The 19,897-nt window shown below is 36.6% G+C and overlaps 1 protein-coding gene across 2 annotated transcripts in view; it reads left to right on the plus strand.

Annotated features, from left to right (window-relative positions):
- mad1l1 (MAD1 mitotic arrest deficient-like 1 (yeast)) overlaps positions 1-19,897 on the plus strand; it is a 95,821-nt gene that overhangs the window by 35,158 nt on the left and 40,766 nt on the right. For both annotated transcript variants that reach the window (XM_015381393.1, XM_015381394.1), the window contains exons 14-15: positions 1,170-1,261; positions 2,371-2,461. In XM_015381393.1, coding sequence (XP_015236879.1) covers positions 1,170-1,261; positions 2,371-2,461 — 183 coding nt within the window. The remainder of the gene's footprint in view (positions 1-1,169; positions 1,262-2,370; positions 2,462-19,897) is intronic.

Raw genomic sequence — 19,897 nt, forward strand, 5'->3', positions numbered from 1 at the left:
AGTATTTTTTTATGCAACTTTTCTACTTCTGTTATTTGCTGTTGTTTCTAAAAAAAAAAAAAAATGCATAACGATATTACAGCTTTCATTGATTTATTTCAAACTTGAAACTTTGTTTAGCCTGTAAGGTGTAAAAAAAAAAAAAAGAATTAACTGAATAATTGAATCGAATCGCATCGTGGTGTATTCTTGAGTATCGTAAATAATCGAATCGTTGGGTCAGGAAATCGATACTGAATCGAATCACCATGATGGATGTGATTTACACCCCTAAATAGTATTGTATCAGAAATTAGAATATTTTATCGGGACACCCCTAGCAACAAATGCAAACAGTGTGGAGATGTGTTGGACTTGGCTGTGCTAAGCATCATGAATCAAACCATTCCCGGTTTTTGAGAGTGGTTGAGGCGTTACTGGTGCATAATATTCTGGTTTGTTTGTTTGAATAACACATTTTTGTTTTCAGTTGGCGCTTTGCTTGCATGTAAACATAGCTATTGATTGTATTCAGTATTATCCATAATAAACATCAGGTCACTGACCAACATTATTTTTCTGATGTGACAAAACTTACTTTGGATACATTCCATCATACTTTGCCAAACATTATTTAGAGAGATATATTTTAGTACTGAGTTAATATAACAAGCTAGTGTTGGCAGCCTTAGAGTTTGAAGGTTTTTGTCTTTACTTCACCTCTTCTTATTATTTTTGTGGCCCCTTGTTGCCAAGGTAACATCAACACATCCAAAGCAATGAGTAGTGACGCATAAAATCCACCTGTCTGATATAGCAGTAATTACTTATTCGTCATGGGAAGACTTTAAGAGAGGATATGCTGAAAGACAGACAGATGCTGTTAGGAGGAAAATTGGTTTGCAAATGTAAATGAGACATAATTGCAGAACAAGAATGGTGAAATAACTGAGAGACAGACGGATTAAAACCTGTGGTAGCAAGCGAAGAGGACATTATAAAACAGAGTAATAGGACTAATGGTGTGTGAAGGATCTGCTGAATGGTTCTCTATGTGCCGTGAGATGGTAGTTGATAACAGAGAGTCCAAAGAATTTGTCTGCAGCCTAAATGTTTCTGCTGGATTTGTGACCAAAGGTGGGGTGACGTTCGTTCCCCCAGATCATTTTTTTTTTTTTTGTCTGTTCTAGGTGGAGTTTGAGTTGGGCACTGTAAAGAAGGAGCTGACCTCTGCAGCTGACGGCAGCTCTTTTGTGAACAAAGAAGAGGTCAACATACTAAGGTACTAAACTCAAAGACCAGTTGGCATTTCTCTTTTTTTTTTTTGCAGTCATACTTTCATAATTTTAATGTGAAAGCTTTAAAAAAAATTGCATTGCATTAAGTTTTTTTCCCTCTGTGTTCTCGGGTATAGTTTTTACGGTTGTGTGTTTGGATATTCATTATTTCGTAAGAACTTGGAAGAGTACGTCAACAAACAGCACTTGTGAAGAGACTTTAACCAACAGATGTTGTAGCTTCCCAAAAAAAACACAAAAAATCAGTTCTTAAATCAGAGCCCAAAACTCACCTTTTCAAACTTTCTAATTAGTGTCTTTAAGAGGGAGTGTTGGCCTAGTGGGTTAGATCAGTGCACTTGTGCTCTCAGAAGGTTGCAAGTACCCGGTTCGATCCCCAAAGCCTGCACTCTGGGTTCCTGAGCAAATCCCTTAACTCCACACTGCTCCCCGGACGCCACATAATGGCAGCCCAATGCTCCCTAAGGGGATGGGTTAAATGAAGAAAGTGAATTTCCCCATTTTGGGACAATAAAGGGATTTAAATTTTTATTTATTTATTGTCATGTCTTAACTTTTTCCTTGATCACGTTTGTATTTATTCTACAGTTTTAACTATGTGCCTGTTTTCTTGTGTTTTTATGTTTGAAATATAAAGTGACATTGAGTCTCAAGAATGGCGCCTACAAATAAACTGTATTATTATTATTATTATTATTAAATACATTAACTTTAAACATATAATTACTACATGTTGCGATCTTTTGAATAATGGTAGAGAAAACCCTGGGAAAAACTTTAATGATACATGACCTTAAACTTGGACAGAAGACATGTAAAAGTAAATGACTAAAATTTAAGTTTGCAGTTGTATTTGCTTCAAAGAAACTATGACGTTGGATGAATAAAGTTTGGTACAATTATATCAGTGATATCTGCAGAAACTGTATGTAGATTTTAAATTCTAAGTCTAATAAAATTAAAGGGGTTTCTCCTGACAAATCCATATGTTAAACACTTGTTTAACCAGAGTTAAATAATCAGTTCTATGAGCTGCATATATGCATAATCTTTTTATACATGCATTAAAATATTTTATGCTTAAAAATTCCAGGCAAAAAATTGAGGACTTAGAGAAGGAGAGACAGCGTTTGGAGGAGCAGAATAATATTTTGGAAATGAGGCTGGAGAGACACAACCTGAAGGTAGGTACCAAACTTCCTTCCAACTGGTTTTTAAGATGGATTTGCTCGTCTAGCACAAAGGAAGCAATTTAATAACCCCAAGGGTAGCAGCCTATCCTGCTAGCTGCCGCAGATTGATGCATCTACACATATCTCATATCTGACAGTTTTCCAAGCACAATTGGACCCAGGTGCCATTCCAGCAGTGGCCAGTAAAATAGTCCCAGAACCAAAGGCATACTTTTAAAACCTATCCTTTTATTGGAGGAAAAGATCATTTTAGACTGGGCCAAAAACTGGAGTGAATAAATTTAGATTTGTAGCTTTAAATGCTAAGGTAATTAATCTCTCTGGGAAGTGGGATTAAAACTGCTGACACACATGTTTGATTGAGCTACTTCACACTTAAAAAATTAGTTATGGCTACTATACCTGTACCTGTTTTGATGTCTTTGTTCTTTTCCTCCCTTACTGCTTTTGTATGAGTGTGCATGTCTCATCTTAGTTAGATTCTGTATCTGACTGAGATGAGACACCCCGACTCGCACTGTGCCAGACTAAGCCTACCCTAGACATTTTAATGACATCTGTGTGGGCAAGCATGTTGGTTCCATTTAGCCATCGAGTAAATGGAATCTATGACTTTTCAAGCATGACCACTACCTATAAGGCAGTGGTCAACTGACTGTCTCTGCACTGGAGTCAAGGTTACACAGTCAATGGATTGGGTCAGTTCTTAGGAGCTAATTTTACGACTCCTCCGCGGTCTAATGCACACCTAGAGTGCTTCACATCAGCCTGGGTTGAAAGATGATTAACTGAATGGAGAAGTGTTTGAAGGGGGAAATCGGTCTCTGAGCAAGTATGAGCAAATGGCATTCAGAACCCTTGCTTCAAAAATCTCAAAATGAGAATTTTCATTACTCTGACTTGTACAGCACAGTACTGTAGCTAACCCATAATTTACCCTGTCTTTAAGTTTTTATCACTCCCCACCATTTATTGTCATGAAATATGTCACAAAATAACCTTTTTTTCATAAAGATTGTTCCAATTGAGCTGCTCAGTTGTATATCAATGTACTGATTCATTGAGTTCTTATTAAGGATTTAGGGTTTTTCTGTATAGTCAAAAGGAATAGGCATAGCTTTTTACTTATATGGTGTGTATATGATCTATATAAATCATGACAATGAGGCATGGCTGAACATTGTTTTACCCTCATTGTTTAATTTTAGCTCCATCTTCTCATATATATGATAAGATATACGCTGCTCAAAAAATTCAATATAACTTCAATTAAATAAATTTTCATTTAAATCAAACAGTCCACTTAGGGAGCAACACTGATTGACAATCAATTTCAAATGCTGTTTTACAAATGGAGTAGAAAACAGGTGTAAATGATTGTCAGTTAACAAGACACATTCAATAAAGGAGTGGACCACACACAACTTCTCAGTACCTATGCTTTCTGGCTGATTTATGGTCACTTTTGAGTGTTGTTAGTGCTTTCGCACTCGTGGTAGCATGAGACTGACTATAACCCACACAAGTGGCTCAGGTAGTGCAGTTCATCCAGGATGGCACATCAACATAAGCTGTGGCAAGAAGGTTTGCTGTGTCTGTTTTTGCACAAACTATTAGAAACTGACTCCATGAGCGTGGTATGAGGGACCAGTATCCAGAGATTGGGGTTGTGCTCACAGTCCTCCATGTGATCACCAGAGGTAAAATGACTGCCATTATGTGATTAGATCCTCAGACCCCTTGTGAGACCAAATGCTGGTACGGTTGGCCCTGGGTTCCTCCTAATGCAGAACAATGCTAGATCTCATGTGGCTGGAGTGTGTCGGCTGTTCCTACAAGATGAAGGTATTGAAGCTATGGACTAGCCCATCCGTTCCCCAGACCTGAACCCATTTGAGTACATCTAGGACATCATGTCTCGATTCATCCCCTAATGTCACGTTTTACCACAGACTGTTCAAAAGTTGGCAGATGCTTTAGTCGAGGTCTGGGACGAGATCCCTCCAGAGACCATCTGCCACATCATCCAGATTATGCCCAGGTGCTATAGGGAGGTCACAAACAATACTGAGCCTCATGTTGACCCGTTTTAAGGACATTACATCAAAGTTAGATCAGCCTGTAGTGGCTTTTTCCACTTTAATTTAGCATGACTCCAAATCAAGGCCTCCATTGGTTAATGCATTTGATTTCTATTGGTGATTTTGTTGTCAGCACATTCAACCCTGTACAAAACAAAGTATTCAATGATAATATTTCTTTCATTTAGATCTAAGATGTGTTATTTGAGTGTTCCCTTTTTTTTGAGCGGTATAAATGATTATATATTCTATTTAAATGACCTCCCAGCCTTCAGAGAAATGGTTCTCAATCAATGCATGACATTGAGACATTTGATCAAATAATACATAGAACACAACCAAATTATTAAGGGGTAGAAGTGCCACAAACTACAGATTTCTTAGACCATGAAACCTGAATAAATAAACTATGAGAAAATAGAAGACACCCCAATATTTATTCCCACCTTCAATGGCAAAATCTGCAAAGTGACCTAAGATGGCTGCACATGACCAGATTTTTGTTTCTCAGTATATTGAAGGTTTCCACAGTTAAACCTCAGTTAAAACCGCTTGATGTTCTTCTGGCAGTTAAAGTGAGAGTTAAAAAAACTTGTTTAAAAAGACAGAAACGTATAAAGAACACTTGAGAACATTTATTTTTTTCAAATCAGTTGCGTTTTTTGTATTCTAGATGTTCAAAGGATTGGAAAATGCCATGTTTTAAGGCCAGGCTCTTTGAGAGACGGTAATTTTCTTAATCCCTAGGAACTAATCTATGGTTGATATAATCTATACTCTGAAAGATGACGCTTCCTTTTATCTTCAGCCGTTTAGCAAACAGCTGAAGGTTTCTGGGTCAATTAAGCAGCTATTTAGGAGGTTTTGAATGAAATCCCTTTTATTCCAGTAACCATGTATTACTCAAATGGTATTTATTATGTGATGAACAGTGTTTCGTATTGTTTTTTGCTAACCAAATCAATCGTTTGGGATTATAAACCTCGAATTTAGATTTTTGTTTTATCAAACTGTGATACCCACCTGAACATCATTGTTTTATTTTTAAAAATAGGCTTTTGTCTTGAAACCTTAACTCAAATTCCAAACATATAGAGAATACAAGAGATTGCATTTTGTCGTACACCCCCAATACCTGCAAAAATTCCAGCAGCTGTCTGTTATGCTGTCGGCATTTTGTCACTCTACCTGACAAGCTTTTATCTTGCTTTTTTTTAAAATATATTTTGGAGTTAGGTCTAGTTCTCTGTAATGTCACAGTTGTCCCTTATTTTCGGCTGTTATTTTTTTTTTTACAAGTGTTGTGGATTAATAATTAATGTTCCACCTTTTTTTTTTTTACCCATTTTCCTGATTTATTATTAATTAATAGCAGTCTGTCTGTTATTAATAGATATTCTCTATATTATTTTAAAAAATGCCTACACAAAAAATGTAATCACTTTTCTTTAGTAGTTTAAGAGAGGATGGATTTCCCTTTCATTATTTTACGGGCTTTTATAAGTGAGGACCAAGGAAACGGAGCATTAAAGAATATTTGATCAATAATATTTTTTCGCTTTCTTCTTTATAAAAGACACGGGTCTATCAATGTTTAATAAGTTTACAGAGTTAGCGAGTTGAATTGAAATAACATGCTTTATTTGTTTTAAAACATCATAATTATAGGATTTCACAACTCATCTTTGTTTTACCATTTTATTGAATATTCTCCTTTTTTCCCCATTAATTAAATACTAATTGCAAAAGGTCTTTTAAGAGCCTGTGGACAATTTTAAAGACGTGTTAAGTTGAAACTGTTGTTTTTAAATTGTGTCTTAAAGGTATTGTGAAGGACTTTTGTAATTTTTTTAAAAGACCCTCTCCACTTAGAAAATAAATAAAAAATCCACATTCACAACCAAGGACCCACTTCAGAGAGGAAACGCCTATTAAAGGAAACGCCTGGTCAGCAAGGAATGATCAATGGATCATTTTCCATTCCTAAAATTAATATCTTTGCAGTGATTAAATGAATTAAGCGTTAATCTATAAAAAAATAAAAAGAATAATTTTTGTCTCAATCACTGACTCGGGGACCTGCCATTTTTTCCCAAATATAGTAACTCACTCCTGATATCATCCGGCTGTGATGTCACAGTGCGGTAAGCCTTGCGCCATTCTCCCCGCTTTACAAGAAAAGTTGATGGAAACCCCGAGGCACCCTTAAATCAACAACAATTATTTAAGATTTCGAGAGGACTTCACCATTGAAATATATGCGAGAGCTATAGTTAAACTGACAATGCCCACGTGCGTGGCAGTTAGATGTTGTAATACATCGGGTAAACGCAGAAAAAAAAAAGTTATTTCACCTTTCTGATTCATGATCCTCCACATTTGTCATTGGATTGCCAACTTGAAGAGGGTGGATTTGCCGTATACCTTCTTACCAGAGAAAAATTATTAAGTTTTCAAGATGGCTTGCAAAATACCGAGTTGTGACGAGAACCAGATAGATCAACAGCCGATACCACACCGTGACGTCACAAACTGGTAGGAGGCAATGTTCTCTTTGACAAACATGGATGCCTTCAGTAAAGGACATTCCAATGAAAATTACTCTTAATTAAAAACACTTATCAGTTATTGAACAGTATGTAATAATTTGATATTTAAAGTACTTTCAGAAGTTTCAATTCTGAATATGACCGGACTTTTCCTTTAAACGCGTACGAGAGCTCGCACAAGCCCATATCTTCTCGTGCATGCTCTGATTAAAAGTAGCTGTTCTCATACAAGATTACTGTTCCCTAAATACCTCAATCACTATATAGAGCGAGGACTATATGGTAGCCTTTATAGCGAACTCAGTTTACTTACCGTTCAGACAGATGATCACTGCTTTTTGCTCCCCATTGGTCAAGTAACTCCTCCTCCACTGCACGGTGCCTGCGCCATCTTTATTAGACGCCGCTGTCGATCCAGGTTAGATTGGATTAAACTTTCTGTGGTTATGGTAGCTGAATTTCTTTCTTAAATTAGTGGCAAAATATTTCAGTTCTTGTTACCTCTAGATCAAGAACAAATCTATCGGAATAAGTAACAAGCTTTCACTTTATTTTTCTGAGTTGCAGCTTCCACAATATGAAGCATTGCAGTCATGGGCTGGTAGCAGCTCCTTGTGCTGTATAATCCAATCAGTGAAAGGCTTTATTCTATTGTTTATTTGCTGAAACGTTGTCAGTTTTAGTCACTGGCCAAATTTTCAATGTATTTTTAGTTAATAAGTTGTCTGAATTCCCAGCTAATTAAAAATGTTGTTTTTTAATTTAGATGTTCGGTCATTAATATTGATGTTGAATCAATTTGTGAATATTTTTAGTTTAAAACCTCTGCTTTCCTTGAAAGAATACCTTGAAAATCGTTGGATTAGGCTTCCAAAAAGGTTCAGTATCTTGCTTTGGACTGAGATTTTTTTTTTTTTTTTTTTTTTTTTTGGAAAAGTTTTTATCTCTATATGTTTAATTAGATTTTTTTTATTTAATTTGTTGATTTTTGGCTGTATTAGTTTAATACATCAGAACTTAGACATGTTAAGGAGGTTCAAGCTTCTATGTCTATATGGAACAGGGTGTTCATGGTGGAGCTTCTGCCCCAATGCATTTCTCACTAGATAATTTATGCTTTTGCAAGATATTGCATCAGCAAGGTTTAACTGTTGTGTGTCTGATGATAGACTCTGTTGTATCTTTATAGTTACTAGCCATGGAAAAAAAACAGCATGTTTACATATGAATTACTGAAACGTTTGCTATTCGATATTGTAGTTTTGAATGTTTTATTAAGCCCTTTTAACCTGCAAATATAAATAGAGTTGGAAAGAGTCTTCACATGAATGGGAACTCTCCCTTTCAGAAGGTCCAAAATGTGATGTTGCTGTTCCCTCATGTCTAATTTGCAACAATTTTCATATGCTCTGGATACAATTCTCCAAGTGGCCTGAAATGTTTTTTACCGTATTTCAATAAATATCAACTATTTAATATCAACTTTGAGTTTACTTTAAAATTAGAAAAGAAAATGAATCAGTGGAAGTCTGGTTGCCATTGCCTTTTGAATAAATTGAAAACGACTCTAGTGCTGGAGCCTCACTTGCCACTCTGCTGTGAGTGTAATATGATCTGCCAGTTTCCCATGTGTGGCCTCTGGGGGTGCCTTAAATGGATTATGATGGTTGATAACTGTGGCTTAGAAATGACAAATACCAATCATGGTCAAAATTCTTAAGTAGTCACCTGCAAACTCTGCCAAGGAGTTGTGCTGCTGTTTACTGTGGGAGACTTTTAGCTTTTGTGCTGCATTAAAGATAAGGAAGTGCAGGAAATCTTTGATTAGGATTAGTTTTTGTTGGCTGGCCAGCAAATTCTTCAATAATTCCTATGCCTGGTGGGAGGAAGCCTCCAAACCTCACACCCTTCTATTGGTGGTCACTCATAAACATTTAGAGGACGCCTTCTTTAATAACGTTTTTGCTGGAAAAAAAAACTCAAACAAAAAGATCTGAGCTTTTTTATTAAGCACCGTGTGAACTGAAAGATACTTTAAGCTAGTTTGTCAGACTGATCAGACTATTTCCCTGTGCTGGTTTCGTGTTATGGGAGTTGAGCTTATCAGGGGTCCATTTTTCTCCATTTAAATCCAGTCTGACATATTTTGTTCTATTTAAGAAACCAGGTGACCCACTTAAGAGGAAGACTGATTTTACACAAAGATTTAGTGGTAGGTTACCTTTTCATCCAATATTGTCCAAATTCCCCTGCCCTGTCTCCTCTTATTAGCATTTTCAACATTAAGAGAGCAACCAGGTGGCAATATTAGACCCCTATCGAAAATCTCCTTGTGTATTTTAGATCCCCTACTCTCTCTTCTGTAGAGAACTGCAATACAATATAATCATTTGTATTTCTTTTTTTACAAGCACAATAACCACAAGATCTCCCAAGTCTTGATTGTTTCTGGAATACACAAAAACCTTTAAAATATTGATGTCATACACTTGGTATGAATAAAAGGTTTGGTCTAAGAGTAGGCAAGGGGCATGCAAGGAAAATTAAAAAATTAAAATCACACCTTTAATTTGCCTGGTTTGTTTTTATGAGATTTTTACACCATATTTTGAGGGCAGTATTGGCTCTACTATTGTGCTGATATAGAGAAAAAGAAAGTGTCTCAGGGGGTTTCTGTGGCTTTTAACTTGGTATTCTCCAAATATCTCTTATTCTTCTCAAATGCAGTGCTTTTGTCATCTCCCGTCTACCTCTTTTTTTTTTACTTTTTTTGTTTGTTATGCTGGGACCAGCATACATTCACACTGAAATCGCTTCATGGTCTGCAAAAATGTGTGGACTGGATTCACACAGACTGGTCAGCTCCAGAAACAGGACACTGGCATAGTTAAAGGTACAGTGGAAGGATCTTCTTTTTCCGGGTGGACCATCTAATTACGTGGTCCTCCTGACTGTCAGTCATTCTGGTGATATGTTTACCTAAGGCCGTGCTCGTCCCCATTTTCAATTACCAGTAATAAGGCTCACAATGGAAAAATTGGAAATCTTCTTTTGGAAAGTAAGCTTGTATGAGCGATGCAAACAGCAACTTTTAAACAGAGCATGCACAAGGAGAAATGGGGTCCTTTGTTTCTCCTGCACCTGTTTATTAGGCCGGAGCAGGTACAGGGTTGTGGATGTAAATTTTTTTTTTGAAGTGGAGAGAGCGTGACTTTTCAAAAATTCAAAAATCCTCCACTGTACCTTTTTAAACGATTTGGCATGAATACATGGATCATGGGGTTGTCTTCTTCCTTTCGTTAAGCTCTGCAAAAAGTTGCAAACATTCGGACACCTAAAGGCTTCATATACTCTGACATGCAGTGCAGATATCAGAAGCTAAATGGACTATTACACCCCTTGACCATTGAAGTTTTGCTTTAATAGTTGAGCAAACGGCATATATTCCTTGTAATGAATTCCGACATTTCAAACACGTTATTTTAATGGGATGAAGAAGGGGAATTGATGGTAGCAGGTATGATGAGCTAGCTGCGTGTCTAGCTCCACCAGGCACCCACCAATCAACCTCCATGTTTAGAGCAGCTTACCGTAAAAGCTTGCTGTTGCATAAACAGTTACTGTTGCACTAACATGCTAAGCAGGCAAAGCTCTTCAAATCAAACGGTTATCTCGTAATGGAGTCTTGCAAGTGAGAACACATCAAAACAGTACAAATGAATATAGGAAGTATGCCCATGAATAAAGTGAGCCATGAATGTCTGTTGTAGGTATCAGATCTGTTCTGGTCCTGCACATTCCAGTGAGGTTACGCTACATGATGGCTGAACGTTGCCACATGATGTAAAGCATTGTGGTTGCCCAGACAAGGATAATAACATCACACAGCGCCCGTGTGCAGAGTCGGGAGCATCTGTAGTGTTAGCCAGTCTAATGACCAATGAAGTTTTACCTGATCGATAACAGAACTGAAAAAAAATCTGTTTATGGTGAACAAAGTAACTGTAGGACCGTAACATAAAAGGGGAGAGCTGGGTAGCGCTGTAGCTAGCTGTGCTCAGTAGCTAACAGGTTAGCCTCTTTTAGCTCAGTCAGTTAGCCATATTCAGCTACACTACTTATAACTTTGTCAACAACAACTGTTGGTTTTCTACAAGTAGAATAACTGTTTTTTTGTTTTTTTTTGTCTAAAATCTCTATGAAAGTCATTTTTTAGATGTTCCATTTGTCATCTCTGCCCTCAGATCTTAATAAAACGAATAAAAACAAGCCTTTCAGACTTTTGTCACCTTGGTAAATGGTGAAAAGCAGTACTTTCCTTCAAGACTGACAATAATTTTTTTCTACTTTGGGCTATTTTAGATCGGCAATGAAATGTAAAATAATAGCTAAAACAACTAATATGTTAAGACACCAAAAGAGATTTGATCCTTAAGAGGGTGCAATACAATTTGTCCAAGTGGAGTTAATACATGTTGACGTCATAATAAAGGGCAGATCTGGTACCTACACCGTCTGATAGACCAAATTGACCGGAGATGCCACATCCCTTCACAGATTTACTTTTAATTCTTGTAGTAGCTATTTATTATTTTTTTTGTTACAATAAAAAAATATGGTTATTTAGGAGGAGGGATTGTTGCTATTCGATGCAAAAGGCTGGGTCTCCTTAGGTAGAATGCTTTTTACAAATTAAAATAACTAACTGAACCTGATTGCACTAAAACAAACCATCATTTTTAGAAGGACTGTTTGCCTTGAAAACTCCATTTAGGTGACATTGTTACCAGATGACAGCAACTAGGTGGTGTTTTCGAAGCATAAAGATTAGAAAGTGAAGAAAGTCACACATAACATAATAAAATCTGGTGCCCTTCCTTCACCCAATTAATTAAAAACCCTGTGTTTTGTTTTTGTTTATAAAAACTTCAGACCTGGTTATCCTCCCCGCAGCAGTGTGTTGCAGTGAGCTTGATGCAGACATTTTTGCTTTATGCTCACTTTTAAGCGTGGTCTGCGGTATATGCTGTGGTTCTAGATCTAGGTCCCAGCGTTCTCGCGCACCTCGCTCTTCTAGCTGGTCCAACTTCACGAGTCGTTTTATCGCAATTGCGGTCATAAAAAAAAAACAAGCCGGCCTCTTGTCCGCTGTCTGTGGTCACCTACAATTTGGGAGAGGTGCAGCAAATTGTCTCCAGAGGGGGTGGGGACGTCTTTGCGTTCACTGCAACCTAGTTTCGAAGTATAACTTAGCCTTTAGCCTCCAGCATTAGTTTCATAAATTTTTTTTTTTTTTTTTTTTTACATTTTTAAAACTATAGTTTTATTATTTCTGGTCTTTTAGTGTGAAATTAACAAAGCCATCATCTTCAAAGCATGTATCTGTAGTACATTGGCCTACCATAGGCTATGAGAGTAATGATTTTTATTTTTTTACCACACAGATTATTGGTTTATTAGGGAAAATTAAACATGTTTTTGATTTTGTTTTCAAACCTTTCAAACCACTACTGACTTCTTGAATAATCTAAAGCTTCTTTTAGATAAGACTTACCACAGACTATATATATTGGCATCAGACTCTGTCTTGTCTTCTGCATAAGTAGGATGAGGAAAAATTGTGTCATTGGAGTGAAAGTGAAACCGGCCTTCTGTCTTTTGAGAAGACAAGATGACAGTGCTGCTCTGCTTTTATGTGTGAAATCACTGAAATGATCCAAGACATCAGAAGAGAGCCCTATCCTTTCTCTCGGTGCTTAGGGGGAAAAAACAGCTGTAAACATCCAAGTATCTAAATAAGTATCTTCCATTTGATTGAACATAGCTTTTCTTTCCTTTTTTTTTCTTCGTTTTTTCTATATTCATTAGGTTATTTTGAAAATACTGACAACTTCTGTAGTTGGTATGAATTGTTTGATCACGTAAAAAGATTTAAGAGTGAAAAGGTTTCAGCAATGACTGACAAAAACCCATTAGTCTTGTGTTGTTGATGTGGTAAATGCTTTCCTAATTACCTGTCAACAGACACAAGGATCACCCAACACTGGGTTTCTAACAACAGCCCATTCTGTCTAAAATATAATGAAATGAACATTTGAGTTATTCCTCTGGGATGTTTTGTATTACTTACATGCTCTACACTGAGCTTTAAACACCAGAATACAGAAAGAAGACCTTGAAGCGCAGTCGTCCATGCAAGTCGCTGCTCTGCAGAGCTCTTCCTTCATGCTTTCCAGGCTCTCACTCAATCTTCTCTTGCTTATCTATAAACTCCCCTAAGGCTCAAGTCCCTATGGCAAAGCCTGGCAGAGATTTTAATGCTACCACTATATGGACATTTTTCTTTTTTTAGAAGACGGAACAGAACTTTTGAGACTTTTTGTAGCGTTTGGGATTTGGTGCTCATTTTTTGGACGGAAGCATTTCCCTAAATGCAAATCTTAAGACAATCATACCTCTTTTCCTGGAAGCTTTAATGCATCGTACACAGTTTACTTTGGATTTTGAAATCCTTGCTGGGCAGCTCAGCATGAAGAAAAGGCATTTCACAAATAAATAATAATTCTCAAAAAAGTGAATAAAAAAAGTGGGTGCAAAATGTTAAACTCTTCCTATGGGGTAAGTTTGCTATAGGGAAAACAGTTTTTAAATTTTATGTTAATTAGGACAATAATGACTTACAGCTAGGGCTGCAACTAACAACGTTTATAGTCAACTGAACTATCAATTGGTTTAGTTGTCTAGTTAGGATGATTTTTCGCTCTTCATCACTTTCTGCGACTGCAGCCGTCATTTCAGCCACTTGTAAAACTGCTTCAACTCAATCCCACTAGCCTAGACACCTTTACAGGGAACATCTCCCTTTGTTGTCTCCTGTTGCCATCTTCTTTATTTGATAACTTTATAAATGAAAACCCATAATTTGAAAGTAAATTGTTTTTATTTTTTTTATTTAATAATGAATAATGTTATGGTAGGATAGGTGAAACATTGCGACTACGAACACATTCTTAAAGAAGCACACATGCCCTTAACTATCAAAATTAACACATTTGACTTAACCAGTCTCCTCAAACAGACAAGTTTCTTAGGTATAAATGTAAATGAGGTAAATGTGTTAAACACAGTTTTTGCAGCCATTAGGCTCATTGAAATTCAGTCTAAAGGCCTGGTGTAGTGAAATGTAGATGTTCACAGATAATTAGGTTATATTCATCAGCCTCTCTATGTATAGCCATTTCTGTCCTAGAATTGTTTCTTTTTAACCTTTAATCTCTCTCTCTGGAAGCGGCAACCTTCACAAAGCTAGATGAGAATGCGTGCTTCATATTCTGTCACTGATGCAGATGCAGTCTCTCACCTACACATGAATACATAGACTTTTTTCAGAAGGCAGTAAGTGCAACCTTCAAGGAACGGGTTAGAATGACCATAGGAGAGTTAAGAAGAATTCCTGCCAGCAGGGTTTTAGCTGGAAAGATTTCAAAGGGTGTGCACCTTGGTGTATCTCATCTTTAGGCTTTGCACAGCATATGGGGGTTGGGGGTATCCTCCCCTGGAAAAGTTTGAAATATGGACTCTATGAAATGTCATTTCCTCCATTTTAATCTACTAGCACTAAGTTGCTAACTGATTAGCAAGATGCTTCCGAGAAAACGGCCACAAACAAACTTGCTTGCAAAACTTCCGCCACAACAATCCTGCCCGCCTTTATAAACGACCAATCACATTCACTTTATTCACTTGCCTAAAGTCGTGCACCACTCCTTATGACTTTAAAGGTAGTGGAAAATGATGTTTAAGAAATATTACTATGTGCAAAAGGTTTTACCATATAAATTGAAATGATGAAAACTATCAATGTTTTAAAGATATATTTTTCACTCTGCACCATTGTTTTGGAACTGGGAACCTTGCCATAACATTGTTACTTGGTTTTGGGTTTGTAGTCTCTTTTTTTTAAAGTGGCTTTAATCCTTTTACATTTTTCTTTAGTCTTATTTTATAACTAAGGGTTTTAATAATGGTGATTCTAAGTTTAGCTGTTTGGTTTCCTGACAATCACTTAATACATATGGTGCCCTTTTACTGCAGAGGAAAAACATGCTTTTCTAGCAATGCTTTTCATGAGTTTTTCTAATTTTGATTTCTGCTGAAAAAGGTCTGAGTCCAGTTGATTACCTAAAGCAATTCACACTGTTTTTTAACGTAGTAACAAAGAAACCACTTTCCAGAAAAAGCTGTCTTTATTTATGTTTTTTTTTTTACTTTTGTAGTTGACACAGTGAAATTAACTATAGATGATATTCTTTTGGAATTATCTAGGTTAGCTTGTTTTTAACCTGTACAGCTTTTACTTTTTTCTCAAGTTCAATAAAGGAAAGAACATTTTTGGCACTGACAAACTTCTGATTAATCCTACATCGGCACACCAATCAAAGACCTCACATTGGGAGCGGCACACACAAGAATTAGCCTCTGCAATCCGCTAAACCTCACACACTTCCAAGTCGAATTCTAATTCCTTTGATCCTTCCTGCACATTAACAAAAAAAAAAAAAAATGTTTGTGCATCTACTAACTTTCTTTAAGTTGAATTTCATAACCCAACAAGATCAGTTTATTTAGTTTTGGTTCAGGTAAAATGTTGAGTACTTGAAATTATTTCATAGAGTTTATTTTAAATTTTAAATCTGTTTAGAGAGATTTTAATAGCTTTCTCTTGTTGACATAGGTTGGATCAAAGCACGAGGAAATATGCTAACTAAGTGATGATGTCATCTTGCAACAGCCAATAGAGACTGTTCTTAATGGAAAGTTGTCAACAGTTATCTTAATTATATCTCTCCGATAAAACTCACTTGCTTCTTAGGCATTTCACCTTCCTGCAAAAGAAATATTTTCATCTAGCTTGTAGTCTACTTAGTTTGCTAACTATATATATATATATATATATATATTGTAATTTTCATTAACTACCTCTTCACTTTTTGTTTTTCACCCTAAGAATTAGTTTTAATGTACAGTGTCTGAGCTATAAAGATAAAGGTGCATGTTAAGACCCACGGTTTTAATCAGTTTTTTTGTGTGACTTTTTTTTTTTTTTTATATCCTAGTTTTTTTTTTATGCTTTACTTTCTGTTAATATTTTGTGTATGGCTGCTTGTTTAAAAAAAACAAACATTGCTTGTGGGTACATTCAATCACTATGACTGTTTAACCTGTTTTGGTATTCAGTTATTTTTCCCCTGTGTGTTATGGTTTATTGAGTATGTAAGTGGTTGTTTTTTAGTGCTGTTTGCTCAGTGAGATTACATTTTTTTTCCCTCAACCTCTTTGCTTTCTGTAGAAAAATCTTTCCTTTATTTCCTCACCTGATCTCTTTAAATCTTACTCTTACCAGGGCTCTTGGTCCGTTTTAAAAACTATACATCATGTTTCTGATTATTAATTGTTAATAAACGCACCTGTAGTGCCTGATGTTTTACAAAACGCCTTGCTTTAAAATGTCACCTAAATTCTCAGCCTCTTTATTGTTCAAATGTATGCAGACGCAACACACTCTAGACGATTTACATAAGAATAAAAAAAAAAAAAAACAAGAAAAAAAACAGGGTTTTATGTGGAAATGACGTATGTCCAGCTGAAAATGGATCAGTATAAATAGACATGTTCTGTACAACTCATTTTGGAAACCTCAATCTCTGCTGCTTTTAAATTATACAAAACGTTATTTATAAGCATGTGAGGTTTTTCTCTCTCTGTTCCCTCCTCCCTGTTCTGCCGACAACACAGCACCCTTTGTATTTTTTTTTACATATTCTTATTTGTCTCTTAATGTTACTTTAATGTTTTCTTTACCTCATATTCTCTTTCTCTTCTGTTCTTTTTCATCTGTTGTTTATTGGTAACCATTGCTTGAGGGTATGGAAAATCTAATTTATTCAGTAATCAAGGGCTAACATTGACACTTGTGTTTTATTTTTGTGTGGATGTAGAATGATACTTTGGTCTTTTGTCAACCTTGGAGGGTATATATCAAACGCAAAGCATATGGGCCAGGTCTGGCCTGACAAGGTAATTTGTCCGTCCCTCAAGAGCCCAAAAAGGCTTATCAAGTCATAAAATAGACATATGTCCTTTTAAAGTAACTAATACTGTTGAATAATACCAGTTTAGTCTTTGTAAAGGAAATTCATAATACAAACATTACATTTCTGCAAATACAGCATATTGGTTAAAGCTTTATAAATGCCTATAAAGCTACAATTAGCCCTTTTGAATAAGGTGGGGGTATTAATTGCATTTTTCATATGATCAGTCTGCTAGAAACACAATTTTCAGAGGCACAGAATGTTGGTCACATTAAATTTAAAGAGTAACACAGACTTTCTCATTCCAGCACTTTAAGTGGCAATAATATGCTCAAAGGGGGTTTTCCACCATAGAAGGGACGAGAGAGTTTTAGCTAGGGAGCAGATTGATGTGTGCAAATAGCATTAAATCTGAGAGAAGAAACAAAGATTTGAGAGAGAAGAGAAAATATTTTAGAGAGAGCGCATGTTTTGAGTGTGAGCATTATAAGTTTTGAGTGCAAGAAGATGAAATTCTTTTCTCAAATTGAAATTATGCGCTCTTGCATTATGGCAGGATAATTCTCCCATAGAAGCAAAGCAGCGTAGCCGGGCGTAGCAGAAAAAAATCGGTTGTTGTGGAGAATTGTGTGGGTATGGCGAGTGGGAAAGAACAGGAGTTGGAAGACGCGCCAGCAGCACTTTATAGGTCTGCTGTATGGGACCACTTTGCATTTAGAGTGACCTACGCTGACGGCGGAAAGAAAGTTGTGGATAAAAGTGCAACAGTGTGCAAGCATTGTGCTACACGTTTTGTTTATGCTAACAGCAACATGACCAACATGTCATGCTAACCCCGTAATCCCACATACTCCGTCAGCGCTCCGCCCCGCTGCGCTCCAGACCGCTGCGCTCCAGACCGCCTGCACAGAGCAAAGCCTACAGCCTCTGCTGTGGCTCCCGTCCGCTCCGCTGAGTTCCTTGGAGGTCGTAGAGGGCATGCGCGAGATGATTAAATTCAAAGCAGCAAGACATGCGGAAATGATCCAGGGTTTCCACGTATCATTAAAAATAATTGCAATTCTATAATTTTTGGGGATTTTTTCATTAATTTCATTAATTTTTATGTGGTTTCTGGGTAACAACCAACATATACCGAACCGAAAACCATGACCACGAAACCGTGAACCGAACCGTGGATTTTGTGAACCATTCCACCCCTATTATGTCTTAGTGGGTGGTCGGCAGCACAGGAGCAACATAGAAGACCTCCTAGGCAAAGCCATCTGTGAAACTATTTTACCATCATTCCCTTCTGTAACACAGAAATTAGAAAAGGTAGCAGCTCCTTGAACCACCACCTTAACATGGTGGAGGGGTTTTAGTGCTCGAAAGATCCCAGAAAAGTTATTGTCAGGGACTTAAATACCCCTGTTCAGGTCTCCCAAGGCAAACCAGCTCTGAGTAACGGGCCAGACAAAGAGCAGTTCAAAACCCTTCAAGGAGTATTTACACTCGGCATAAAAGCAGTGGACAATGAAGACATGCATTTACATATCAAGAATGTGTTTAGGCTGTAGAATGAAATTAATCAGGTTTGATAAAACTTAAGATAATTTTTACTGACCTTATACTGAAGACGCAAAATAAATGCACTAGACAAACACTTAACAATGGAGTCAACAATTTTTCTGCAATCTGTATCCATATTAACCTGATGGCCACAGACTGTCTACGGATTTTGTTGGCTACAGTCCCAATATGTGTTTTCACCACATCCCAAAGGTACTATTTGTATTTAGATACGGTTACTGTGAACTTTATTGAAGATTAAAATAATTTCAAAATAATTGCAAGGTCACCTGTGTTAAATATGTGCACAGATGACCGTAATACAAGGAAGTTATGATCTTGTGTGAAACATAATCATGTCTTGTCACAGTTATAGAAAATCATAAAGGGTGTTCCCCCTTGCATTCTGCAGAATAGGAACTTACATATTGCAGTTTAATTTGTACCAACATCCATCTTTTCATGAAGGATTTTATAAATTAGCTCCACTAAAATTCAGCCTGTGCATACTGGCCTAATTCTTGTATAATCATATTAGATCAAGATGCTAATTAATAAAAAAAAAACTTAATGTTTAATCAATTTTTGCAGGTGTAATATATTTTGGCCAAGACTCTACAGTTACCTGGTTAATGTTATGCTGATGCTCCCATAAATTTGTTAGCATGTCCTGATTTTTTATTCACATAAAATAAAGGAGATATCTTTCTGATTAGCGTTATGCTTAATATAAATTAAGCAGTGGTTTAGAAACTCCTTTGCATTGTTGTTCTGAATAAAACTTGGGTATTTGTATATATTTTTGTTTACAATAATACTGCAAGCAACTAGTGAATTATACTGTATGATTGATTGATTAAATATGCTTGAAGCAGCAGATTTTCTTGGCAGTAAGCCAGTCTGTACATATTTGTGGCTCACATAATAAATGAAAGAGAATCTGCTCAGTTTCTAGAGGCTTCATTAGAGAAATGACAGAGGACGACAAGGGAAAAAAAGCTCTGGGAAAAACGTAAAAGCAAAAACTCTTGCATTAAAGATGAAATCATATATCTCAGGCACATTAAAGCAATACTGTAACTTTTAGCCACGAGGGGCACTAGACATCTAACTTCCAGGTTTGTTGCCCCTGAACGTGACTGGTGCACTGGA

This window comes from Cyprinodon variegatus, unplaced genomic scaffold (assembly GCF_000732505.1).
Source record: "Cyprinodon variegatus isolate N-32 unplaced genomic scaffold, C_variegatus-1.0 Scaffold233, whole genome shotgun sequence".
NCBI lineage: Eukaryota > Metazoa > Chordata > Actinopteri > Cyprinodontiformes > Cyprinodontidae > Cyprinodon > Cyprinodon variegatus.